Source organism: Emys orbicularis, chromosome 17 (genome assembly GCF_028017835.1).
Source record: "Emys orbicularis isolate rEmyOrb1 chromosome 17, rEmyOrb1.hap1, whole genome shotgun sequence".
Lineage (NCBI taxonomy): Eukaryota > Metazoa > Chordata > Testudines > Emydidae > Emys > Emys orbicularis.
This window is the reverse complement of record NC_088699.1, coordinates 9,721,071-9,748,641: the sequence shown is the minus strand read 5'-3', so window position 1 is coordinate 9,748,641 and position 27,571 is coordinate 9,721,071. Positions and strand designations below refer to the sequence as shown.

The window sequence follows — 27,571 nt, the reverse complement described above, 5'->3', positions numbered from 1 at the left end:
CCCTGCTCTAATTAAATGAGCCATCTAAAGTGACAACTGTTGAAACACTTTGTGACTATCATGTCAGTTCTTATTTAAATTAAATTTTTAAATTAATGGAGATATCCTATCTCCTAGAACTGGAAGGGACCTTGAAAGGTCATCGAGTCCAGCCCCCTGCCTTCACTAACAGGACCAAGTACTGATTTTGCCCCAGATCACTAAGTGGCCCCCTCAAGGATTGAACTCACAACCCTGGGTTTAGCAGGCCAATGCTCAAACCACTGAGCTATCCCTCCCCCTCTTTTACTTGTCCTTGTCTTTCTGCACCCATCACTGAGATTGCTGTTCCTTTTTTAATGCCCGGTACTCAAAGGTAACTTTCAAAAGCAACAGAGGGTCCTGTGGCACCTTTAAGACTAACAGAAGTATTGGGAGCATAAGCTTTCGTGGGTAAGAACCTCACTTCTTCAGATGCAAGTAATGGAAATCTCCAGAGGCAGGTATAAATCAGTATGGAGATAACGAGGTTAGTTCAATCAGGGAGGGTGAGGTGCTCTGCTAGCAGTTGAGGTGTGAACACCAAGGGAGGAGAAACTGCTTCTGTAGTTGGATAGCCATTCACAGTCTTTGTTTAATCCTGATCTGATGGTGTCAAATTTGCAAATGAACTGGAGCTCAGCAGTTTCTCTTTGGAGTCTGGTCCTGAAGTTTTTTTGCTGTAAGATGGCTACCTTTACATCTGCTATTGTGTGGCCAGGGAGGTTGAAGTGTTCTCCTACAGGTTTTTGTATATTGCCATTCCTGATATCTGACTTGTGTCCATTTATCCTCTTGCGTAGTGACTGTCCAGTTTGGCCAATGTACATAGCAGAGGGGCATTGCTGGCATATGATGGCATATATAACATTGGTGGACATGCAGGTGAATGAGCCGGTGATGATGTAGCTGATCTGGTTAGGTCCTGTGATGGTGTTGCTGGTGTAGATATGTGGGCAGAGTTGGCATCGAGGTTTGTTGCGTGGGTTGGTTCCTGAGTTAGAGTTGTTATGGTGCGGTGCGTGGTTGCTGATGAGAATATGCTTAAGGTTGGCGGGTTGTCTGTGGGCGAGGACTGGCCTGCCTCCCAAGGTCTGTGAAAGTGAGGGATCATTGTCCAGGATGGGTTATAGATCACTGATGATGCGTTGGAGAAGTTTAAGCTCCAAAGGTAACTTTGATAACCCACCACCCCCATTATCTCTTTTTCTGTGTATTGTTATATTTTCTTCTGCCAATCTCTTACTTTAGCAATCTCCGTTTCAGTTTGACTTTGTATGCTCTCTTCATTCGTAGGCTCTCTGGTGATCTTTTAATTTAGCTTTAGCAAAGTAGAAATATCAGTTTTGTTTTTATAGTTTGGTCTCTGTTGTTCTTGTGCTAGTGCTGTGATGTTAATGCTGCTTGTGCTGCTGTTCTTGGAGCGCCAGTGTTAGCTGAACTAGCAGAGAGTGCAGCCTGTTGATTCTGTATGAGTAACGTCGAAGTCTGCTGAAAGACCACAGGCTCAGTTCAGTGGCGAAGGCGCTCGGCCAGGTTCATTGTCAACAAAACACAGCACTAGTGCCTCATAGGAACTATGGGTACCCTAACCCATGTATGCCCACAATAAGGTGCCAGCTCAGCTAACATAACATCATGTTATCCCCTAGGCCAGTACAAAGATGCCCCTCCCTCCACACTCCTTTTATCCACTGATACAAATAAGTTACATATTACATTTTATATGCTGTTCATTATTATCCTGTCATTTCATCCTTCTCTTACGGGTGCGTCAATGTGTTCCGAACAAAACAGCCTCATCTATTATCCTGTCATTCCATCCTTCTCTTACGGGGGCGTCAATGTGTTCCTGTACAATCTGTATGTAGTTACCTGCGAGCTCTGGGTGTTTTTGTTCCATCCTCTCAGGCCAGGAATGTGCTTACTGGTTAGCTAATACCTGGCATGTTACTATTCTGCTAAGGTCAGGCCTACTTTGGTTCACCCTGGCAGCTATGCCTAAGGCTTCAGCAAGGCCTACAGCCTTTATTGCATAATAGCTAGGAGCACTGCACTCCAAGCCATATCTCTGAAGTCTTCCACCATACATGAGAGCAAACCATGAGCAGTGGCAAGTAAAGTGCAACATGACGCTCCCTTGTGCCTCGCTACCACTCATGTTCATTTGCTGTCTATTTTAGAGATTGTTGGGAGTATTTCTTTTTGGATACTATCATCAAAAGATTGAGAGATGGAATTATGAGTGAAAAGTATTTTCTCTGCTCAGTAGGATGTTGGTTTTGAGAGTCAATAATACATGGCTGAGGCTCTGGGTATCTGAGAACCCCTGACCCCGCCATGGCAGTTGAGGTCAGCTGAGGAGTTTGAGTTAATAATACCTAGATTTAAAACAAGAGGGCTTATAGAAGGGTATTGTTCAGGGTGCTCAGTTCTGACTCACTCTGTTGATTTAATGGGGGAACAAGTACTTGCCTTCCTGGCTAAGTGCAAGGCCTGTCTATTTAGCTTGCTATATTCTTAAACTGCACTATGAGTTCTCTCTTTGTCTAATGGAAGGAGAGAGTAAGGAGAGAGGAGAAGTTGTAAGATACCTTTCCCCCCAGTTCTGCATTATCCCTGTTTGTGTACTGTATCAAATGCTGTACTTCCAGAAGGGACATTTTATAAATAAAAATATAATGCTCATAAAATTGGAGGGACAGGATGAAATATTGTGACCTTTCATGTAGTTGTGGATGACTCTTAAAATGTTCAGTGAGGCATATCTCAGAGAGGGATGGAGCCTATTCGGAAGGCCATAGTGGGAAGGGATTGGAAGGACAGTCACTATCATGACTGGATCCTTTTCAAAACTGGTCAGCTGAAATATTGTGAGTCAGAGTTTAAGTGAAAGCTTAGACTTATTTTTCTAAAACTGGCTTGCTGTCCTTCCTTTGGCCAGTAGATTGAAAATCAAGAAACAACTCTGTAATTATCTAGATTTTGTTTTGTTTGCTCTTTAGTGAATAAAACTGGATATTAAATACAAAGTGAGATTGCAAAAATGGACAATGATCTTTTCTTATATTGTGCTTCTTTTCTATAAGGATGCTAATGGGAGCCAAAGATCAAGATACAAATAGGAACGGTAAAGTACTGGAGGAGAGCTCTGATATTGAATACGAGGTCATATTGAAAATTTCAGTTGTCCTCTCTAATTTTGTATGCAAGACTGGCCCAAGTTATCTGAGGAACCACCTGATCTCTCATGGTAATGACTTCCTGTGACAGCTCCATTGCACAAGTATAGTGGAACTGTCAGCCCCATGTGATTTGTTTAATAGACAGAGCTTTCTTGGTTTTTGGTCTCACATTCTGTGTCGAGAGGTCAGGATGGCCACAAACCTCAGTTCCTTCAGAGGACTACACAAAACCCACTCCTTCAGTCCAGCCTTCCCACAATAACACCAATACAAATAAAATTCACAAATCTAGTTCCTGTAGACTAGAGGAAATACAGTTCTTTCTGTGTGCTTAATTCTGTGGTGTGCTCCAATAAAATGGTGATGGATAGAGACACAGGTTTTATCGTTTAACTGAACCTTTTTGTGTGCCCTCACTTGCTTAAGAATAAGTTTCTTCCTCCCCAAGATTTGCCACCATTTCTGACCTCTCCTCCACAAAAGACTCCAACTCTTACTCCTTTCCCACAACCCAACAAATAGGCACCTTGAGACTTTCCATGGGTTCTCCATCTGTGTGTCTGAGCTAGAGGTTATGTTTTAACAACTATGGAGTCTTAAAAGGCTGCCTTGGTTGGAGCTCAGCTGCATATTTGAGAGTTGGCATAGTGTTCATGGGAACTGGTTTTGTTCATGGGAACTGGCATTGACATTGTTGATCCTCTTTCTTGACTTTGGACCAGTTTTTGTCCTGTTTGTCTGTGGAAGTTGTCTTGTATGAACAGTTCCACATATGATGAGAATTTTCAAAAACTAAGAACAGGACTATTAAAGGGTGACACTTAGAAAGCTGAGCATTTTGAGCCTCGTTAGGTTGGATTACATGGTTCCCCCCCCCACACACACACACTTCTTGCTGAGCAGCAATGAAGAAGGAAGAACCCATCCATGGGTTACAAAGAAGGCTATACATGATTAAGTGGAAGCATGTACAATTCTGTTCTCTCTAGACAGGAATGGAAAAAAGGTGAGCTTGGTAAGAAAATGAGAGGATTTTGATGACCAAAGTGCTGCTGGAACCATGATTGATGCTTGGGAGAGCTAATATGGGAGAACAAACTTTTCAGAAAATATGTAATTGAGAGTGCTTACAATATTGAAAAATGTAAAATTTAAAACCAAAAATTGTACAAAGACCAGCTATGTAGGTTTTTGGCTGTTTGATTATATGAAAAAAACTGTTTTATTTTAACTGCAGAATAGAGGCATATTTTAATTGTGACATAGCAATATGGCGAAGAAACAACTTAAAAAATTGTACCTTAAAACATTTTTACAGAATTTTTTTAAAAGCTTGACTGCTAAATAGAACTGCAAGGGATTTTAAATTGGCATGTCTTTCCTTAATACAAGAATGTTAACACTTTTACAAGGCATAGCTAGTGTATTTGTTGTACTGCCTTTTCATTAAGGCTTCATTTTAGAGTATCTTAATTACTCAGTCCCGAATATTTGAGTACAGATATGAACAGATTAACTTTGAATGGTCATGTTCAATAAAGGTAAATAAACTGACTTGTCGGATGTGAAAAGCCTTTCGAGAGAGAGACAGGTTTTTCTCTTGTTTTGCCAAGAAAGCATGCTGAATGCTGGCACACTCCAGGTAGTACCCGAGCATGAATCCAAGAAAATAATTTACCTTTCCTCTCCTTTGTCTTGTTCGTTCATTTGTAGAATTAGTACCTACCATTGTAAATGCTGCTTTATTTATTTATTTATTATGGTGTTGTGTTTAAAGTTCCTTGAAACAAAAGTAATGTAACAAATAGCTCTCTGCTCTATCTAGATGTGTTACTTTTACTATCATGCTTCCGTCCATTGTGGTATTTAACACCTATCAAATTTTGAAGAATCTGTAGTAGCTTTTAAAGAATTTTGTTGATTCCGCCCCCGGTTTAAAATAACATGGGTAATAGTGGAATGTTGCTTCTAATTGGACAACCCCAACTTATTTTTAATTGCTGTGAATAACACAAAACTATTTAGAAAAATTGTTTAAAAACTAGATAATGCCACGTGAACAATAAAATACTAAATCTGCACTATTGCATATACAGAAGTTAAATAGTTTTAGGTAAACCATCTTTCAGACATGATACCAATAAGAACATCAGGCATTTATATAGAACCCGTCACCCTATTATCACAGCTCACTCCACATGGCTTGGGTTAAAAGCAGAAAACCACATATAAGGAGCAAATACCCCATAACCCAACTTCCTGAGAATCCCACAGCTTTAATAGTCATAGTCTAGGAAAATCTTGGAACCTACATAGCATGCTGGGGATAGTGATAAACTAAACACTGGTGGGTAATGAAGCTGACAATGTGGTGACAACAAAACTGGAGTGGCTAGGAAAACACCTTAACAAAGAGTTGCATACAGCATAATATCACATAATTTAAGAATTAATCTGAAAAGGTTGCAGAGCCCACTGAAAGAATGAAAATGCACCCCACTTGGGAAAGTGGTGCCGAGAAGAGTTGACTTCTTAGCATAATGACATTGGTATCAGTGATTACGCGTGGAAAAGTAGAAGAGGGCATTAAATCTACAGCAAAAGAACACACATCAGTGATGCCATAGTAAACATTGAAGGGATTGTAGCAGCTGAGCCTCCAGGATGAGAAGTTGTATCACTTTTCAGTGTCAACTTCTTTAGAAGTTTTGTGGTTGATCGAGCATTGTCCGTGTTGGGCTGGGTGGTGAAGACTGTCTTGTCTTTGTCGTTGCTGGTGGGGTAGGTGGTGGAGACTGTCTTGTCTTTGTCGTTGCTGGTGAACGCTGTCTTATGTTTGTCGTTGGTGGCGTGGGTGGTGGAGACTGTGTTATCTGTGTCGTTGCTGGTGGCGTGGGTGGTGGAGACTGTCTTATGTTTGTCGTTGCTGGTGGGGTGGGTGGTGGTTGGGGCCTGGGATTTGTCCTTGCTGGTCAGCTGGGTGATGGAGGTGGGCTGGCTGTGGGGGGCAGTCTTGTCCTGGGTGGTCTTATCGCCAGTGGTGGGGGCTGCCTTATCCTTGTTGTTGGTCTGGATAATGAGGGCAATCTTGTCATTGTTTACACTGCCAATTAAATGGAGCTCACATAGCCCGAGAACAAGGACAGCCAGGTGTGATTTGAATGGCATCTTGTTTCTATTTTGGAGGGGGGATGTGGAAGAAATATCACAAGTTAAAAACTTTTTGTTTTTCTGGTAAACAGCAGACTGATCTAGCTCACTGCTCTCGTGATAAACTGTTCCCATACAGTAAAACATAAAGAGAATCCTGTTTGCAACTGCTATCAGAGCTCCTCCTTCCTACCTGAACACACTGCATTGTATGGCCTTTTTTTGTAGCACATAAGGATTAAAAAAAAATCACAATGGGAATATGATTCTTGTCATGTCTGAATAAAGCAAAGGGAGCAATAAACTTGCTTGAACCCATCAGCCATGATTCCTTAATCCCATTTAGCAGACAGTGCAAAAATTTTTGCCTTTTGGAAAACTTGACTCCCATTTACTCAGTTTAACCAATTTACTTAGTTCCTTTTTGGGCAATTTTTTTAAAGAAGCATTTACTAAAAAGGCATGAGATCAATTAGTATAACATTGTCCAGTCAAAAAATATAGAATAATATAAGCTTCATGTGTACTTACTCAACACGGAGTATAATTATTTTACATTTTAACAAAAGGTTCTGAGACCAGCACCGAAAGTTCTCAGTCTGTAAGCAAAATTTACATAAAACACATGTACGACTAGCCAACCTAAAATATGATTCCTTATAAAATATCAAGGCATCAGGCTTTGAGCTGTCTGTTTCCAAGCTCAAAATACTTAAGGTAAAGTTCACAAGCCAGGTAAAAAATAAGCAATTAATACCATTTATTGAAGGCTGAGACAATTTTAGCAAATCATATAATTTCATACCTTTTTATTGTTTCAGATCCTCTTTAGGGAGAAATGAATTCAGTTGCTAGATATCCTTTGCCTCTGAAACTGCTGTCTCTAATTTTAAATTTCTTTCCTACTATTTAAGTATCACTTCATAATGATGTAATCAAAAGCCAACTAATAGCTGGCTTGGTTTCCTTGTTTACCTATGTCTGATTGGATTTCTGTTTCCCAAAATAAATAAATAACTTTTAAAAATTCTAATCCGCATTGATTAAAAGAAGTAAAATAATTCCCTGAAAGCATTTTAACCCTTCAAAATTTCCAAGAATGTGCTTATGCCTTGATCAAATCAGCAGCATTCAAGGAGTTCTCTGAAGTTTCTGGATATGGTGGACTATTATGTAGAAATATGGGATACTCCTTGCTTATTTAGGTCAAGCAAGAGAGCATAACCAGCCCAGAGTTTGTTATAGGAAAGGAATTTTAGAAAATCAAGCATGCAATTAAGGTACATTTTTGGTGGTATAGTGTCTCTTTACATATATCAGAGGGGTAGCCGTGTTAGTCTGAATCTGTAAAAAGCAACAGAGGACCCTCTGTTGCTCTTTACATATAGTGTGTTAGTGATGGTAAGGGATTAGATAAATTAATTTTTGAATGAGGCTCACATTATGTTGCAAATATATAACAAATCTGTTTCTTACTCTTAGCTGTGTCAGGAAAAAAATTGTGGAAAAACCTCTGTTCTGAGTTCCTGCTAAATTGCTAACGAATTTTACAGGCATGTAACTTTCTGGTGGAGTGGGGAGAAATATGCTGATCTTTCTTGCACTGCTTTTCAGCCCAAAGGGGAATTTTTCTCCAAAGTTTGGATGTGTTTGGTACACGACAAGGTGTTTTTCTACTCAGTCATTACTGTACTTTTATAAACTCGTAGTAATTTTTGAGTTCCATCTTGACAAGGGGTTAAGCCCATGACTTGAAATAGCACTAAATTCAGCTGTTACACCTTTGCATATCCATTGGGGTCAATGGGCAGCATGGATACAAAAAAATAGAACTTGGCCTAAGGGTTTGGCTACACTTGCAAGTTAGAGCGCATTAAAGAAGCCCCAGGTGCCCTAACTCCCGACCCGTCCACACTGGCAAGGCACTTAGAGCACCTGGACTCTGCAGCTGGAGCGCTTCTGGTAATCCACCTCCACGAGAAGCATAACGCTTGTTGCGCCTCAGCTGAAATGTGAACCAAGTGTTGCATTACTGCACTTTGATTGGCCTCCAGAAACGTCCCATAATCCCCTTAAGTCAAGTGGCGACTCTTGTCATTGTTTTGTAATCGGCTGTAGGAATGCGGATATCCCCTTTCAAAGCTCCGTTTCTGACATCCGGCATGCTTATCTGCTCCTGGACAAAGCAAGCCTTTAGTGTGGAATGTTGCTTGCTGTGAGTGTGAGAGAGAGAGGCGAGGGGGAGGGGTGGTCTGAACTTACAAGACAACATGCTGACACACTTTTAGCACCCCAAAAACCCACTCTCTCCCCCCACATACACACTCCCTGTCACACTCCACCCCACCCCCGCATTTGAAAAGTATGTTGCAGCCACTTGAACACTGGGATAGCTACCACAATACACTGCTCTTTGTGGCGTTGCAAGAGCTGCTAATGTGGCCACGCCAATGCACTTGCAGCTGAGTGTGTAAACACTCCGCAGCGTTTTCCGTGCTGCGGTCTCCGAAGGCTGCTTTAACTCTCAGCGCTCTACATCTGCAAGTGTAGCCATGCCCTCAGTGTCTCGGACATGGCTGAAGAAATGTGATTTAGAAAGAATAAGGCTGAGTGTGTGAACGTTCTGTAGAACAATATAAATAAGTATTTACCTACATACCTGTTGGATTATAATGGCTCTAGAAGAAATATGGGATCTGCTCTGTCCACACTTGAATGAACGGTTTCACTTTTCTATTCCTGTAAAACTGTATTAAAGTGTTGAAAAGCTAAGATTCAAATATTAATAGAAATATTAAAGATGAATATGTGCTACAGATAGGCAAGGGTGGGTGGAAGTGTTTTGCAGATGACAGCTTAATTTTTTTAATTTCCTTTTTGCAGTGCTTGGATTGAGGAATTAATACAGACTGAGTACATTTTTTCCCCTCATGAAAGTTCGTGCTTGAGAGCACTGTCTAATGTCAGGCACTATACTGGCTATTTCGTTGTATAGTTGTACTAAAAAAAGTAATCCCTGATTGGTGATTTATCTAGTGTTTATAGTCCTGGTTGTGACTTTTAGCTCCTTATCTAAGCCCTGTCTCATGATATAAAGGCATTTATGTTAGGCCAAGTCCCCCCTCTCCCAACAAAGGCTATTAAACCTATTCGGAAGAGGCAGCCAAATTTTGTGGGTAATTAGGCGGTGCGGTATAAATTCAGAATGGTGTACTCCCCACGTTACACTGTGGAATGCACATGGATGTCAAGAGGAGGTTTGCAGGGAAGTTGAGGGGAGAACATGGGCTGTATGTAATAAATGTGTTATTAATTTGTTCCATGCCTTGTTGCATGCATCACTCACTGAGAAAATCTGCTCCCCTTTAGACTCAACTCTTTCTGCCCTTTTTGGCTATGGCTACACTACAGAGCTTTTAGCGACATGGCTGCGCTGAACTTCCACCGCCCACAAGCGGGAGTGGCTTTGTCGGCAGGAGAGCGCTCCTGCCAACAAAGCACTGTTCGCTTTTCGCCGGCAAAACTTTTGTCGTTCGGGGGGTGTGTGTGTGTGTGTGTGTGTGTGTGTGTGTGTGTGTTTTTTAACACCCCTGAACGACAAAAGTTTTGCTAACAAAGTGCCAGTGTAGACATAGCCTTTCTCTTCCCCATCCTTTTTTCTGTTTCTCATCTCCTCTGTCCTTTCTCTGAATTTTTCCCCCTGAGGCAACTCCTAATTCCCAACCCAGTGTGCCTCATTCCCCCCTACTCCCGTTGTATTTACTAAAAAATGATCAGTGATTAAACAATGAATATTGACTCTGAAGTGTTAACATTGCTCTTAAAAGCTGGCACTCTAAATGGATTAATTGGGGACATGGGAGTTCATACCTATGAGTCAGGCAGTCCATGGACTCAGGCAGTGATCACTGCATTGATTATACTGTGTTAGCCTTTGGAAGGTTATCTTGACAGCTCTGAGGGCTAGAAGCTTTTTTAATTTAATCGTAGATTCCAGAAAATCTGAAATTGTGGTGCAGGCCAAACGCAACTCGCAGTCCATATGTTTAACACTCCTACACTATGGAGATAGATTTTGCAGGGTTGTTTATTTGTTTTTTGTTTTAAGTGTCTCTGAGGCAATAATGGTTTGTCATAAATTTTGGGTAAAATTTTTCCAAAGCACCGTTTTCAAAAGTGATTTAGGAGCTTATGTCCTGTTGTCCTTCAGTAGAATTTGGTCTCCTAAGTAATATTTAAAATTTTTAATCCTTTGTCTATTACAATTGCTAATTTTCAGCTGGTTTTGTCTAAAGTGTCAGCCTGGCAATACTAGTATATATAGTTGCAAGCTGTAACTACTGCGTAACAATGAAAAGAGTTGCTGCTAAAGATGAGCAATTAATACGCACAAACTGACATAGTGCTTAAGTACTGAAATGAAATTAAGTTTAAAAAATCCAAAATTGTTAGCATATGCATGGAAGAAACTAATATTAAAACATTTTATGCACACAGGGAGATGATGCTATATTGTGTTTTATAAGTATTCTGAAAAAATTTACACCTGATGAAGAACATTTTCTTAGGGGTGATTTGGATGGAATGATTTTACCATTTAAAGAAAAGCAAAAACTGATTCCATTGTGTCCACACCCAGAAGAGTCAAATTGGTTTTGTCAGGGCTTTGTGATGTTTGTGTGTAACCATGGCAACAAGTGCTTTAAAAAAAAAAAAAGCATGAAAATATATTTGTAATCAAAGAATGGAATGAAAGCAAATACATTACTGAACAAAATCTGAAGCTAGTGCATGTAATCCTGATAATCCTGTGTATTTGCATTCATGTTAATTTATTTCTTTATTTTCTTCACATTTATCTTGAATGCAAATGACTTGCTGTTAGAGCAGGGAGTAAGTAGGCAAATGTGTTATCCATTATGAATTCTAGTTGCTCAGCAACAGTGCTGGCAGAGCCTTATGATTCAGCCTGCTTTACTGCAAGCAGCCTATTGACCAGAGGACCTCTTAACTTATCCCTAGTGTAGGTAAGTTTTTAAGACAGAAGGCTGGTCCTAAGATTTGGGGAGATTTTTTTTTCCCCAATAACGTGAAGGGGGGGCTGCATACTGTTCCCTTTCCACCTATGATTTGATTCTCTACTGCCACATATTCACGACTGCTTCAGATTACCTCTTAGCTGTGACTAATTGCTAATATTATTGCCACCCACTCCTCACCTGCCTGAGCCCCTGTCCCTCTGCATGAAGTGGAAACCACAAAATGCCAGATGAAAACACAGGTGGCCAGTTTCCATCTCCAGCCTTATTTCCGATATGGTAACCAGATAGCAGCCCATCGTGTATGCAGTAATTACCTGCCCTAACCAAGTTTTTGGTTGTCCTGGACATGCTGGACAAGAGGATTTTTCCCGAGACTGCATTTAGCATTTACTGAACATGAACTAAGTGTTCATTGCACACACACTTAGAGCATTTCAGAGTTGCTGCCATGATTCATTCTGTCACACCCAACAGAACTTGACGTGATTAAATGAATTGTGCGGCAAGAGCGAGTTTACTGTCTATGTAGTGTAGGAGAATGTTTCTGATTGCAGCCGAGGTGTGTCCAGTCATTTCGCCTTGTTCTGTGACCTCTGTCATATCTCACAAGCTAAGCAGGTTTTGACTAGTATATGTGAAGGGGAGAGTTCCAAGAAATACCTGATTCAGGAAGTGGTGGATGGTTGGTGTCTCTCTTTCTCTCACTTTCCCCCCTCCTGGTACTATGCATCAGCATGCTTGGGGTCACTGTGCTGCTGGCAGTGCCATCTATTAAATGTCCTGGCCAGTGGCATGGAATACACCTGATGATTGTGAGTAGATTTGAGGTAAAATTTTCATCAAAGCCAATTGACACCAGTGGATAAATCTGTTACATCAGACTCAATGGCAGATAGGAAGGGTTGGCTTTGCCTATCATGAGACGCTTCTGTTGGCCCTGATTTTATGCGGTCATTGAAGTTACATGGTAAGCTCTTCAGGCAGAGGTGGGCAGTCCTGCCCGGCCCGGGAGGCTAGCCCCGGGACCCTCCCCCACTGCTCCCCCTCCCCTGCAACCACAGGGCCGGGGGGTTGGATAAGGGGCAGGGGGTCCCCAGGGGCAGTCAGGGGACAGGGAGCAGGGGGCGCTTCGGGGTGGGGGGCGGGTAATGGGGCAGTTGGATAGGGCAGAGGTTTGGGGGGGGGCAGGGGATGGGGAATGGGGGGGTTAGATAGTGGGTGGGGTCCCGGGAGGGGGTGGGAAGGGGACAAGGAGCGGGGGGGGGTTGGATGAGTGGGGAGTTCTGAGGGGGGCAGTCGGGGCGGGAGGTGGGAGAGGCCGGATGGGGGCGGGGCCAGGCTGTTTGGGGAGGCACAGCCTTCCCTACCCGGCCCTCCATACAGTTTCGCACCCCGATGTGGCCCTAGGGCCAAAAAGTTTGCCCACCCCTGTCTCAAGGGCTAGTATTGTTTACATTTCAACTTGAGTAATTACATTCTTTTTACCGAAAATCTCCATACAAAAGATCAGGAAGATTGTAAGTTTTCTTTTCTTGTCCCAACTGTTACATACTCTTAGATGCTAAACAGCTGCCTAGTTGCTTAGTTTTACCCAAGAAGTAGCTGCTTTTCTGTAGTGGGTAAACACATATATTTTAGCTATCTGCAAATCTCTGTGGGCTTTGAGATCAATGGCACGATCTAATTGTAAATTAGCTTAATAACTGAAAAGGACACACAGAAAAAGTGTGTCAGGGTAACCTTTTAGGTTTGCTCTTATTTGGTCACTGCCCCAATTTTCCTCCATAACACCAGAAGTTTTAATTTTGAACTGGGTACCATGTTCAGAAAGGGATGACCTATTTGCATAGGAAAGCCAAGACTATTCAGAGATGTGATGGTACGGTCTTAACCTATCGATAGCTGTGAGGCATTTGGAGGATATATAATAGTTATGGTGAATATTTATTTTCTTCAGAGGAGCACTACCAATAACTCAATATTAAAAACTGTGTAATTGGATGTCAGTGAAATAACTGAGTTTTTTAGTCTCATCATTCAACATATACTTTGCAGTTAGATTTTAAAATACACCTCTACCCCGATATAACGCTGTCCTCGGGAGCCAAAAAAATCTTACTGCGTTATAGGTGAAACCGTGTTATATCGAACTTGCTTTGATCCGCCTGAGTGCACAGCCCTGCCCCCCCAGAGCACTGGTTTACCGCGTTATATCCGAATTCATGTTATATCGGATTGCATTATATCGGGGTAGAGGTGTATAAGCAGTTTGCTTGCTCATCCCTTTCTGACCGTTTTTTGATCATAGAAATATTGTTCACCTAGAGGAGCAGTCTTGTGAATTATGATTCCAATGGCCATGGAATTAAATTTAGAATTTACCTTTAGGGTTAGCTCTAAAGCAGAGATGGTTATTCATGAAAATTTTGCAGCCCCTCAATCTGTTGCTTTAGCATCTGGCATGGAGCATGCCCACTCACAGCAGATAGAACTCCGCTTCCTGCCAGCCTCTTCCTTTTCTACAAAGGAGACAGAGGCAGTTCTGTTTTCAGTGTGCAATCTTGATGAGGAGTTCCCCTTACCAGCCTCTCTGACAAAGGCACTGCAGATCAGTGGCTTCCAACAGTATTCTCAATTCAAGGAACTGGAATATGTCTCCTGCAGCACTTCTGAAAGCCCCTCCCAGCTACTCCCTATCCCCAAGTGCCTGGCTTTCGTTTCCCACTTCATTCCCACAGTGCTCCTCTCCATTGCCTCCTTCCAGTTCCCAGATAGCTAAAAGGAGGGTTGTAAATATTCTATATCCGTTGCCTAGCAGCCAAAAGGGAGTACAACATGCTGAACTTAAATTCTAGTGGGGTCCCCTGGCTTTTGCTGCACCCTCATGCTGGATCCTGTGGCACGCTGGAAATTAAGCAACTGCCTGAAATGCGTGGGCAAACATTAACAAAGGCTTGTAATAATGAAATATTAAGAGAGTGATGGTGATAAATAAAGCTAAGATTTTGTCATGGATATTTTTAGTAAAAGTCACGGACAGGTCGGAGGCAATAAAGAAAAATTAATGGAAGCCCATGACCTGTCCCTGACTTTTACTAATAATCTCTGTGACAAAATGGGGAGCTCAGCTATGGGGTACCCACATCGCCTGCAGAGGCTGAGCAGCTGCGGGGCCACTTGGAACTCTGCTCAGAGCTCTGTGGGAGGGGGAACTGCCCCTGGCGGCTGGGTGCTGCAGGGTACCCCACTTGGCGGCAAGGGTGCTCTGCAGGTGACTGGGGGACACTGCTGCTCCCAGCCTCTGGGGCTGAATTCACGGAGGTCGCTGGAAGTCACGGATTCCATGACTTCCGCAACCTCCGTGAAAAAATCATAGCCTTAGTTATAAATTCATTAAAACTCTTTTTTCAATAGTTTTTCTCTGTATTTCGCATTGCTGCAGACCTTCAGTAGGATATAGCAAGTACCTTTGCTGCACAGTTTAGCTCTACTCTGCAGCAGAGTACATGGAACCATGCATGTAAGTATAACTCTGCTCAGTAGTGTGCAGAATATAATACTCATGCTAAATTATGAGCTCATCCCCTTGAGAAAAGGAAGTGGGCACATAAAACAAAATTGATTAGACAGTTCCTCTTAAATTTCGTGCCTTCTTGGCCTTGATGGCTCTCAAAACACAAGGGTTTGTCTCAATGACAAATAAGTACATTCTACTATTTAATTAGTCGATCATCATATATTTACTGTAATTGACATACGCTGTATAATCTTGCATAGGTAAATTTGCTTGCAGTTCATTTTGCAGATCAAAATTAGTATGAAGGTACATCGTGACCCAGTCATGTAATGATTTTCCTTTAAGTACAATGGAGTAAGTGGCTTTAGTTTGCTAGAGATGTGCTTGAAATAAATTTTAAAGAATTACATTTAGCAATCACTTTTTTATTTATAGTGCTTGTTATCCAAGAATTTCATAGTAGGTCTATATTATCCCCTTTTTACAATCTGGGGAATTGAAGGCACAGAGATGTGAAGTGACTTGCCCAAGGTCTGTCAGTGGGAGAGCCAGGAAGAGAAACCATTCCTTTGACACGCATTTCTCCTTTTGAAAAACCAGACCTGCTGCCTTCCTTGGTGTTTTTTCCCAGTCCAGTAGATACCAAAATAATTTATTATTTTTAATTCCTGAATTTAAAACTGTGGCTCGTCATTCATATTAAAATATCTTTCATACTTATGAAGTAAACATAGACATATACATGACAACCATATTTCCACAAATAATAACTTTGTTTAGTGAAACAGGTTTAGTTTACTTTATTTCCCCTCACCCTCTTTTGCATTTCATTTTAACTTAGAGGATCATAACAGCCGTATTACAAGAATCACTGATTGGCAAATCAAGCCAGAAAAAGCAGATATGTTACAGGCCTTTTATTTTTTCTGGATGTTTAATGATAAAACATACATAAAACCAATACATAAAATTATTTTTGTGCAAGGAAAATTAAAAATGTAAATACAAAATAAGCACATTTCATAAAAACAAAGCATTTGATAGGTTAGTTTTACTCAATACGACATTAAAATAAGTAGCAGCTTAGTACAGAGCAGAGTCAGAATTTCAAAACTGAATTTCTTGTATTTGATTCACTCTTAGACTTGGATGGTTTTGCTCCAACTATTTCTCACTGGAGTAAATTTGTTAATTTTCAGAAGAAAATGCAAGCCCTTGGCCAATCAGAACTGCCACTGCATTAAGCTTTATAACATAGAATGAATACACCTCACAAATGCTTGCTTTGGAGGGCGCATGAGTGTTAAAAATATTTGTGGTGGACTCCTCTTTCCTTAAGGTAGCAGTTGTGCTTTGTGCAGGCATTTTAGAGTAGTTTGTTAGCATTCTGCTGGTAATACTTAGGGTCATGGGAGTAGTGGATGATCCTGTTGAACTCATCATGCTTGAGTTCACATCAGTTGAATTTTTAATGTAGATAGTGTGTGTGGCTGCTGCTTCATGCGAACTAATTTTTTGAGTAGTCGGAACTTCTGGATAGAGGAGTAATGGTCTATCTGTGCTTGTAAATAATACAGTTTGGCTTAAGGTAGCATTTAATGTAACTTCATTTGCTCGAAATTGTTCACGTATTTTTGTCACTTGGATTGGGTCAGTTGCCATTGGAGAGCCATTCGTGTCTACTGCCTTTGTTCCTTTACCCCTGAGGTTAGTGTCTGTAACTGTGGGAGCAGACAAAAGTGGGGTGGCATTAATCCAAGACGTAGTTTGATTGGGGCATGGAGACCCTATCACAATGGCTGCTGTTTCCTTCACCCACTTGAGCAAGTAAGGGATATTTTGCTTATCGTTGCATGACCATGGGTTGTTATAAAGTGTTATGACTTGTAGTTGAAAGAGCCGATCAAAAGCTTTGTCAGGAATATATGTGAACTTGTTGTTGTGCAGATAAATGTTTGTGAGATGTAGCAGCCTCACCAGTGTTCCTGGAAGTATTTGTGTTAAGAAGTTGTTTGATAGATCCACCGTCTCTATGTTGTAGGGCATATTGGTTGGAACTGTCCAAAGTTTGTTGCTACTGAGATTGAGAAACTTGAGACTGCTCAATGTATTGTTGATAAGTACCGCTCTCTCTACCATATTCCTGGAAACGTCAAGCACTTTAAGATTCCACTGGTAAGCTGTATCAAGTTTCTGAAGAACTTTAATATTGTTACCCGTGGCATATATTTCCCATAGAGACTTGGGCAGATGAGCAGGAATGTTCTTGAGCCAATTATTTGAAATATCAAGGGTCCTCAAATTGGTGAACTGAGTCAGCTGATGATCAAGATCAACAAAGTGGTTAAAAGACAGATTTAAATATGTAATGTTGTCTTGAAGTTCATGTGGCAATGTAGTCAAGTTTCTGCCAGAACAGTCCACATTTCTGTTGTTTCCTGAGCACGTACACTTAGAAGGACAAATGCACAGAACAGTGGGAATAAAAATCAGAAGGACCAGTAGACAAGGACGTGTTTTCAGTATCTGGTATTCCATTGTTGCCTGAAATTAAATATACCAAAGTGACACCCTTATAATATCGATAATATACTTAATGCATTTGTAAGGGTCATCTTTGCACTGATGACTTGCTGGAGAAATTGGGTAAAAAAAAAAAATCTAAAAATATCCTTTGTGGTATAGTCCTTTTTATAATTGTTTACAAAGCATCCCTCCATTTACAGGTATGTGGCAGAATGAAACTCATTTTTTCATCTCTCTTTCCCCCTTGAGCTCAATTGTGGGCTTTCTTTCTAAAATGAAAGTCTATTCCAAATGTTATACAATGTCTGCTTTGTTTTTTAGTGATTTCAAGCCTATATTATCTTAGGAATAATGTGCTCTTTTACACAGATGGATGAAAAAATGGCTGTCAAATGGATCTGCCTTAAAAATCTCTGCAGTAATGTAGCAATCCCACACATGCACACTGTATTTGTCTTTAATAAGATTTGTTGAAGTTCCTCTAGATAATTTGTTACAAACTCATTTGAAACCTGAAATCCGGATTCCACATCTCTATTCCAAAATAGACATTAGTAATGTCCTTCCTTTATATAACTTTACTCCCATTCTCTAAAGCTAGCCAACATGTATATTTGAAACCTGAATTAACGTTGGAATGAAATCTAACTGTCACTGCAGCAAATTTCTGGTGCATGCAATTGTTATAGACCAGTATTTTCAGTCTTATTTCCGAATCTTTAATTTTGCAGTAAGTCTTTTGCAATTAAAAACAAACCAATAAACCCCACACTTACCACAGTCCCTTCTGCAGTATCAGTGCATCATTTCTCTGAAAGATTTATGCTTAAAGGTCGCCTTGTTGTGGAGAGTAGCTACAGTTCCTCTCTGTGGATTGTGCTTTCCTCTTCAGCTGCATCATATTGCTGTTAGCAGGGGCTCTGCAACCACCTGATCAGCACTACATCGGAGGACTGCAGAGCTGTTGTTGGTGCTGACTCAAATTTATTGCAAGGGGTGCATGCTCAACAAAATAGACAGGTTTTTAATTGAGTTACTAAACTTCTCTATATGCATCTTTTTCAAGATGTGGCTCCATCAAAATAAAACCTGTAAGTTTGACTACACAAATAACAGCCAGTAGAATTTCTGTAGCTCAGTTTTGCTTAATTGCTGATTTTCCCCCTAAAAGCCTATTTACAACTGCTGTTCATATCTGCTATGTTCTTGGTACCTTCATTTTAATCTACACTTTTGTAATAATGTCTTTACAAATTAACTCTGGCTTCCTCTGCTTCAGCCTTCTTAAACTATACTGCCCAAGTCTTTCGTAATACTTTCAAGTTGGAAGTATATATAAAATTTAATTTTCCCCTGCTAAAATGAGATTGTCAGTGTATTCTATCAGCTACAGTCTAGTACTGTTTGGGATTTTTACCAATATCCTCAGTGAGACTTTATTTAAATTTCCCTCAAACAATCAATGTACAGCTTTATGCTATTCGTTTTTAATTTGATTATATCATGCATGCATTTAAAATCCTTAATTTTTATAAAACTTTTCCTTCTGACACATTGTTTCTGGCATCTTATGTAGCTACTTTTATCTTCGCTTTTCCTCTGTCAGTGAACAAAATGTAGATGTAAAACTTAATGTTTATTGTCAATGACAATTTAAAAAAAAACCTTTGCAGTCATTTATCTATTTTTGTATTCTGTGCTAACAATATGCTCTGTGTAGCATGTACAGATGCACACTCCCTGCTCCAAAAAGCTTGCAATCTTAGAATTCTAAACTGTTTCCTTTTTTGCCAAAATGTTATGGACAGCTGGTTTCAGCATCTGGCAGCTTATCCCTATGAAACTAAATATTGAGTGTGCTAAATTCTATTCTGGATCATATATCCTCATCAAAATAGTTAATTAAGATCCAAATACAGGGTCATGTTCTGCTACCCCATTTTTGATAAAAGGGCTGCTCAGGTGAAACTTAAGGCGGAATTTGGCCAGCAGAAGCTTTATTGCCGATGTTGATCCATGAGACAGAAAGAATACAGTTGAACTGAATTTCAGCTTGACTTTTCAGAGCTGGCAGTTAGAAAAATATCTTTACTTTTAAACTGAGTGAATTACATATTTAAGTTATTATGGGACAATAAACTTGGAATCCCAAGGCACCATATTTTACAGGAACTCTCTTTTCAGAGTAGAGCTACTTTTTAAAGAACAGACTCCCTTCTTTGACTAATTTATTTTTTCAAACTAAAGCAGCTTTTATTTAAATGTTGAATAATTTCTTCCTAAAATCTTCGAAGAATCCGCTTTATGGAAAATCTGGATTCGTAATACAGGCTGCTGGTATTTTGAGCCTCATTTTGATTAATCTTAAATATGGACTTTTCATGCTAAGTCTTATTAGGATTTCAGTTTCTTGGTTCAAATTCTTTGATCTTTAAAATGATTGCAAATGTATTCTCCAGATCTGCTTACATATAAATAAGTTTTATATTCTGCCACATACGGTTTTGCTATATAGCACACAGAAGAATTCTCTTGAGCAAGATCCATTATAAAATTCCACAAAGGTTCATCTTTGCAGAAACCGTTATTTCACCTGAAGGTTACGGCATTGTAAATGTATTCGTCAATCAATATTCTTTGTCCAAACATACAGTACATGAAAGTTAACTCTGAGGCTCATGGCATGTTGTATTAATTTAACTCTTGTGAAGGTAAATTATGTCCTTTTCATTAAGACTTGCATGTTACAGCTAAAAAATGTGTATTGTGCTCAGAGCTTTTCACAAAGTTGTTTTGCAAACTCTGGGCCTAATTCTGCAATCTTTACATGTAAAACTCCATTTGACGCCAGCTAAAATCGTAGGATTTGGTTCTCTTTAATAATATTACACTTTTACCCTATTCCTTTTGAGAACTTATGCTCAGTGACGTTTGTTGCTCTCAGTTTAAAATCCATCTGAAGTCTAATTCTTTCAGTTTATTTTTATGTACCAGTAATAGACTTCCTCATTCTCTTCTTCCCCTCTTTTTGTACCACATTGCACGTTGCTCATAATTACTCCAGATGCACTTTATCTTCCTGTTACACATGCTAACATAACCACATTACCAGGCCTTTGTACTCCTCTGAAATGAGTGGATGAAGGAATAGACCTTCATTGTATGTCTTGATCTTTAAATGTTGAATAGAGTTTAAATCAATTTTCTCTGAACTAACATTTATAAAATGTCTTTAATAAGCATAAACGCTGCAGTAGGCTTGTGCCCCAGTGATAAGTATTTGGTTTTGCTGAGCTTTTTTTAGGAAACCTACAGTCACCTAGCACTCTGCTCTGCTAAGCTACAAATATAAAGCTCCTTCCTCTTTGTGAACGCAATGGTTCATCAAAGTTAACATTTCTTACTGTTCTAGCAAAAAATTAGAGTCCGTACACTAGTAATTTTTCTTTCGAGTGGGTGAGAGAAACCACTAGACTCCTTTTGAATTAATCCAGCGTGATGGATCCACAATTAGCATTGATAGGGTCTCAGTCTTTTTACTGTAAATAACTTTTCCAGGGTTAATTCTCTTACAGATGGCAATGTTTGTAATGGACCTCAAGGCTGCAAAAACCCTGATATTATAAAAAAGACTGAAGAGATGCTGGCAACTAAACACCTGCTGGAAATAAGTTCAGTTTTTAAATGATTGGTCAGTTTAAAAAATAAAAATAAAAAGGGTTCCTCTCCCTTTTGGATGGCTGTTATGAGGGCTAGTTGTTGAAATGCTTTGAGATACTTCATTTATGTGCTATAGAAGTGCCAAGTAGTGTACAGTAAATACACCTAAATTTATATGGAAAACATATAAGTTTGTAAGTGTGTCAAGGCACTGGAGTTTTGCTTCTAATCAGAGGTTTTGTGTTTAATCAAGTGAAAATTAGTGAATTTTAATTTCAGTACAAGTCACCGAGACGCCTTTGTATTCAAACATTTTATTAAAATTAAATGTGAAGTGTGCTGCTAAAGTGACTGTTAATTCAAGTTATACAGCCCGGAAAAGCAAACATAAAAGTTAGAAGCTGTCTTTCTATAAAGCTGGACTCATTGCATTTTGAAAACTGTATATATGAAATTTCTTTTTCTATAGCTTTTAAAATCTGTAAATACTAGACCACCATTTAAGTACTTGGTCCCGTTTTTTCCTTTAGCTACCGTCCATACCCTGTATTGAAGTGATTAGTTTCAAACAAATCAGTAGGCAGTTCCCATTTGTAAAAAGCTGATGTTTAATAAAAGCTGTAACTTCATATAGTTCTTGTCTATCTCCACTTCTCACGTAATCATTTGCTTCAAAACACTTTTAAGAAGGATGTGAAATATGTTGCAAAGCAGGCTCCTTCAATTTATCCAGGGTCTGGTCATGCTGGTGGTGGCAGCAATGGTTAATTTACATCTTGATGGGTTAAGTCAGGAGGAGGGGGAAACTGGCTCTGTGCTTCTGATTGAAATTCAAGGGATTTGCTGATTTCGGGACAGTGATTCTCCTGGACTTCGTTAAGCCAGTCAGGTGGAGGTGGCAGATCAAGTGACTCAGGTGGGGGAAGGATTGGGTTGAGTGGAGGGTCACATACATCACCCAGTCCATCTGAAACAGGAGGTGGGGGCCCATTGATAATATTTGAAGAGGAAACCGAAATGTTGTCGGCTAATGGGCCAGAGCCTCCCTTTAGTGTATCTTGATTGGGTAAGTCAGGAGGAGGGGGAAACTGGCTCTGTGCTTCTGATTGAAATTCAAGGGATTTACTGATTTCAGGACAGTGATTCTCCTGGACTTCGTCAGGTGGAGGTGGCAGATCAAGTGACTCAGGTGGGGGAAGGATTGGGTTGAGTGGAGGGTTGCATACATCACCCAGTCCATCTGAAACAGGAGGTGGGGGCCCATTGATAATATTTGAAGAGGAAACCGAAATGTTGTCGGCTAATGGGCCAGAGCCTCCCTTTAGTGTAGGGGTAGATTGGTTGCTCTCCTTTGTGTTGCAGCTGGGTGGCTTCTCAGGCCTTTCTTTTGATTCAGAGTTTTTAGAATCATCCAGGGGCGTGTTTTTGTTAGATTTCCATGGCAAGATAGAGAGAACTGATGTACGTTTTGTGGCCATCTCCATGTCTTTAATATTCTCCACAAGGATATCAGGTGTGTCTCCATCTGCAAATGGAGAGCGACCTGCCCAGTTTGGATCAACTCGAGCTGGCTTTTTTGAGCATTTCCACAGCAGAATTATAATAATAACTATCATCATACCACACAAAATTATGCCAATTAACATTGCAGCTATCCAGCTCCCATCACTGGATTCACTTTCTTCTGTTGTAGTGGTCTGAGGTGTCATGATAGCTGCTGATGGCTCTTCAGTTTTGTGTAAGATGGCAAGTTCATTTGATTGGTACGGGAACCTGGGAGCTGTATTTCCTTTATTTTTTTCAAGACTGACCGATGTTCTCCTTGATTGTGTCAGAAAAATAGTTGACGATAGGTTTGTTGGCAGCCTCTGTATCTCTGTAGAAAGTTATCTCCACAATTGTCCATAGAAGAAAATTAGGATTATATGGTTGGTGTTCATTTCCCTTCTGCTGATCATATGCAGTGTGATGTTATCTTCTGCAGTAAAAAGAGAATAAAATACAGTTAGCTTTAACTTCAGAGTTACAATATAGATTTGTTTTATAATTAAAATCTTGTTTATCTTCATTAATTTGCTTTTGACTACCAACAGTAAGATTGATGTAAAGCTATGTAAATGGCAGAACTACTATTCTTTTAAAACACCATGTCTGCTTCTGTTGAAATGAATGTCAGGTTTGTGACTGACTTGAGGAGGAGCAGGGACACTTCTGACGTCATTGGTCCTAAATTTCCTCTTGTGTGGTTTTGTTTAAAAAGGGAACAGCCACAATGTTCTTTCCAAGTTGCCAAAAAAGGACTAGGAGAGAAGACTGTAAAAAAGGTCAAAGTAGTGATCTGTATGGATTGTCAAATTTCCTTGAAAAGTTCAGATCCTCACTTTTAAACAGGAAATTAAATGCAAATTAAACCACTCATTACAACAGTGATTTTGCATTGTTTAACATTTGTTAGTTACAAGTAACATCCCTAAATATAATGTACTTTCTTTTCAATACTTTTAACCTTTATCTTGGATTCTCAGTTCTCTTTATAAATTAATACTTGGAGCATATCTGTTTAAAATGATGATTTTCTGCTACAGTTACTGGCATGGAACTAGAATTTCAACAGTAGATCATTGTTATAAATGGACTCCTGAATACATAATGTTTTTTGGAGTGAGAGGTAAAATGTTAATGTAAATTCATTTGCTGTAATGGAGTGGAGTTTTTTGCTATTACTGTTTAAAGTTCAAGCATCAGTCTAAATATGATGAGATTAATAAAGGACATATTCAGTATGCCCAATTCATCCTGCTTCTTTTGATGTACCTTCCGTATTTAAATTGCATGAAGAGAACATTTATTGGTAAATTAACGTTGAGAACTCAGTTCAGTGTGCATATTATTAATAAAAGCACAGATGTTTTCATGTACATGTTAGTGTTTACCAGAGCATAAACACATCCAGGCAGTAAGTTAAAACTTCTGGGAACATGTCAAAATACTGAATTAATGTTTAGACTTGCAACAGGTAAAAATATTTCACTCATTTGTGCTTATTCTGCTCTCCTTCTCTACATGTGGATTTCATCAGAGCTCAGTAAGATACTGATAAAAATTTTCACAGCTGTTAACATAAAAATTCACAGGGGAAATTCCAGGTAATCTAAAATTGTTAACTGTTGATTAGACTTTGAACTTGGTTTTGAGAATTATTGGTTCTAATAGCAATATTTGAACAGTACGGAGAGATCTTCAGAACAATAACACATTGAAGAAAACCATTTTCTAAAACCGAATACCGTACACGAGTTATAAATTCATTACAAAATATTCTACACCATCAAGTTGCAAAATACAAGTTATTTAATGTCACATCAACAACTAGGTAGCCAAAGCAGTTAAATCTTAGCATATGAAAACTGTTTCTTACCTGTACAATAATGTCTCTTGTATTAAACAGGCTTCACATACTAAGTTAACATTTTGCTGTTTCAAAACTAAAGCAGTCAGAATGGGTGTTGCACATTAAAGAGCTCTAAAAGGGTCCGCTGTTCTCACGTGGAAAGTTTTTTGCATAGAAAGAGGAAGTTTATCAACACTTGCTGCCGGAAGTGTCAAGATTAGAGAGATGACTAAGAATTAATGTTCAAAAGTCGCATACTTGAAGACCAAATTTGGAATATGTTGTTGTGTTTTAAAAAAAAAAAAAAAAAAAAGTGTAAATAGTCATGTTTGCAATTTTTGCGTAAGATATGCTTAGTAGTATTAATGTTTAGTGCCTCTGTCTGTAGAGAAAACATGAGCAATAGTAATTTTATATATTAAGTAGAAGTAGATTGAGGCTAACACAATCTTATTCATACTTTCTGTGCTTTTCTGGTGAAGTGCAACAATTATTACTGTTCAAAGAGGCTCAAATAAAAGTGATTTAGATCAGAAGTTCTCAAATGGTGGTCTGTGGAGAGCTGGCTGATCACATGGTGCTGGTTCCCTTCTATATTTTCGTTTCCTGAATTGCATTAAAAGGCAGCTAAAAACACATTAAAAACTTTCCTATTACTACTGTTCCAAATAGGCGATTTTTGTAGTTGCCACACTGTGTGACTGCAATTGGGAGGGGTTGTGCTCTGTGAAATCCACAGGGCTCCTTTTGATCAACGTCAGGTGCTTGAATCCTGCAAAAAATGCAGGATAGTAGCTACTATATCCTTGTAGATTAACAGAGGTTGGAGTGCCTCTCAGAAATAGAGGGGATTAGGAGCAAATGTGCAGAGGAGTGCTGTATTTGGGTGTACAATAGTCAAATCATAGAAACAAGTTTAGACTGTATGTGCATTTTATATATTATGTGCAGAGCAGGGAGGGAACTCCTCCTTAAATATTTCTTTCATAGCAATTTAGACATCACTGACTCAAGGGGCTTTTTGAAAAAGTAATGTGCAGTATATGACATTTACATGCATGTGAAAGAACTGGTGTATGGTAAAATCACTTTTTAAATGAGACTCTCCATTAGGGTTACCATACGTCCGGTTTTTCCCGGACATATCCGGCTTTTTGGTAATCAAACCCCCGTCCGGGGGGAATTTCCAAAAAGCCGAACATGTCCAGGAAAAATACTCCCAGCTTCTGGCATCCCTGGCTTACCTTAGAGCGGGCTCCGGCGGCTGCTGGGCTCCCTGACTCCTCGGCTCTGTAAGAGCCGAGCTGCCCGAGCGCTACCGGCTTCGGGCAGCCCCCATGCCTCCGGACCCTGCGCCACCGGCCAGGCACTTCCGCTCCGGGGGCGCAGGGTCCGGAGGCATGGGGGCTGCCTGAAGCCGGTAGCGCTCAGGCAGCTCAGCTCTTACAGAGCTGAGGAGTCAAGGAGCAGCACGCAGCAGCTGCCGCCGGAGCCTGGGAGGGGAAGGGCCCGGCCGGGGGTGCAGGGTCCGGAGGTCTGGGGGCTGCCCAAAGCCGGTAGTGCTCGGGCAGCTGTTTCATGGCTGGGAGGGAGAAGGGGGAATGTGGGGGCTCAGGGGAGGGGGCGGAGTTGGGGAGGGGGCAGAGTTGGGGCAGGGCCGGCAGGGGAAGGGGCGGAGTTGGGGCAGGGCGGGGCCAAGGCCCTGTGGAGTGTCCTCTTTTTTTAATTTTTAAATATGGTAACCCTACTCTCCATAGTAAACAGTGTTCTGCTATAACTGGAGCTGAACAGTTTTGGTGGCTTTTCTCTTCACGTTTTCTGCTGGTAGAGGGGACTGGGACCACATCTTTGTTCTCCAGGGGAGCTGTAACGGAATCCAGCAATGGTGTCATGATCCAATCCCCTTAGAAGCCAATGGAAAGACTCCCCCTGACTTCAGTGGGAGTTGGATAGGCCCTTGATCTCTGTTGCTGCTGCTCAACTTCTACAGAAAGTTACGTGCTGCGGGTCTGGGGGAGCAGAGGGGATAAGGCAACACGCTAAGGTGAAATTTGCTCCCCAAGGGACCCAGGGAACAAATAGCAGTGGAATCAATTCCCTGAAACCAAGGGAAGCACCACAGTCTACTCCTTCTACCATCCTAGCCAGAGGAGCAACAGCCAATTCCAGTGCATAAAACTTCAGTGTCTGCTGTTGCAGGCTTGCACCCCTGACCATCGCTTCTGGCTGAACAGGTAGAAATATTAATATATGTAATAGGGTTTATTCATTCCAAGTTGGGTTCCTTGATGGAATAAGTTCACTTTCAGTGAAGGAGGATCGATTTGGTGCTTAAATAGGTTACATGTCCTTATTTTCCTGAGCTTTAAAAATCAACACTTTCTTGCATCAAAATATATACATTGTAGATAGGGAATGTATGGGGAGTTTGGAAAGGCCAAACCATTAGTTTTCAGGAGCTACCATAAGCGTGTGGTTTTTTTTAACACTTGCCAGACCAGTTCAACAGACCTAGTTACAAGCTGCTTCTTGGACTAAAGATCAAGCCTGCATATCAGTTCATTTTCAGAACTGGAGAATTTGTCCTTGTTGAAAATAACTTTTGTAGGTAGTTCCTCTAAGGTAGGGTTACCATATTTTGAGCCTCCAAAAGGAGGACACTCCACGGGGCCCCGCCCCCGCCCCCAGCCCCGCCCATGCCCCAACTCCGCCCCCTCCCCTGCTTCCCGCGAACATTTGATTCGCGGGAAGCCTGAAGCAGGTAAGGGAGATGTGGGGGGAGGAGGCGCGGCCCAGTCTGGCCCCCCCGGCGTCTCCAGCCTGGGTCGGCTCGGGCTCTGGGGTGCCGGCCCCGGGCCAGCCCCCGGCCAAGCACCCCCGGCCCGCCCAGCACTGCCAGCCCCCGGCCGAGCACCCCCGGCCCGCCCAGCACTGCCGGTCCCCGGCCCAGCCCCCGGCTCGGCACCCCCCGGCTCAGCACCGAACCGCCAGCCCGGCCCCCAGCTCGGCCCGGCCCCTGGCTCGGCACCGCATTGCCGGCCCGGCCCCCGGCTCCCAGCTCGGCACCGCCGGCCCGGTCCCC

The 27,571-nt window shown here is 40.9% G+C and overlaps 3 protein-coding genes across 4 annotated transcripts in view; 1 reads left to right on the top strand and 2 right to left on the bottom strand.

Annotated features, from left to right (window-relative positions):
- The window catches only part of NF1 (neurofibromin 1), a 164,701-nt gene that overhangs the window by 90,704 nt on the left and 46,426 nt on the right, over positions 1-27,571 (top strand). The gene's annotated exons all lie outside the window — the stretch shown is intronic.
- Positions 16,101-17,450, bottom strand: OMG (oligodendrocyte myelin glycoprotein). Its single transcript, XM_065418505.1, has one exon. The coding sequence runs from the start codon at positions 17,448-17,450 to the stop codon at positions 16,101-16,103; it is 1,350 nt and encodes a 449-aa protein (XP_065274577.1).
- Positions 21,396-24,666, bottom strand: EVI2B (ecotropic viral integration site 2B). 2 transcript variants are annotated; one of them, XM_065418333.1, is made up of 2 exons: positions 24,517-24,666; positions 21,396-23,076 (listed from the first exon to the last, which is right to left on the bottom strand). In XM_065418333.1, exon 2 carries the CDS (start codon positions 22,805-22,807, stop codon positions 21,863-21,865), a length of 945 nt encoding a protein of 314 aa, XP_065274405.1. In that variant the 5' UTR covers positions 22,808-23,076; positions 24,517-24,666; the 3' UTR covers positions 21,396-21,862. The 2 variants fall into 2 exon arrangements, with proteins under 2 accessions (XP_065274405.1, XP_065274406.1); XM_065418334.1 differs by having other exon boundaries at positions 21,396-23,073.

Coding starts and splice junctions, on each gene's coding strand:
- OMG (XM_065418505.1), bottom strand. CDS start 17,450: ATGGAATACCAGATACTGAAAACACGTCCTTGTCTACTGGTCCTTCTG.
- EVI2B (XM_065418333.1), bottom strand. CDS start 22,807: ATGACACCTCAGACCACTACAACAGAAGAAAGTGAATCCAGTGATGGG.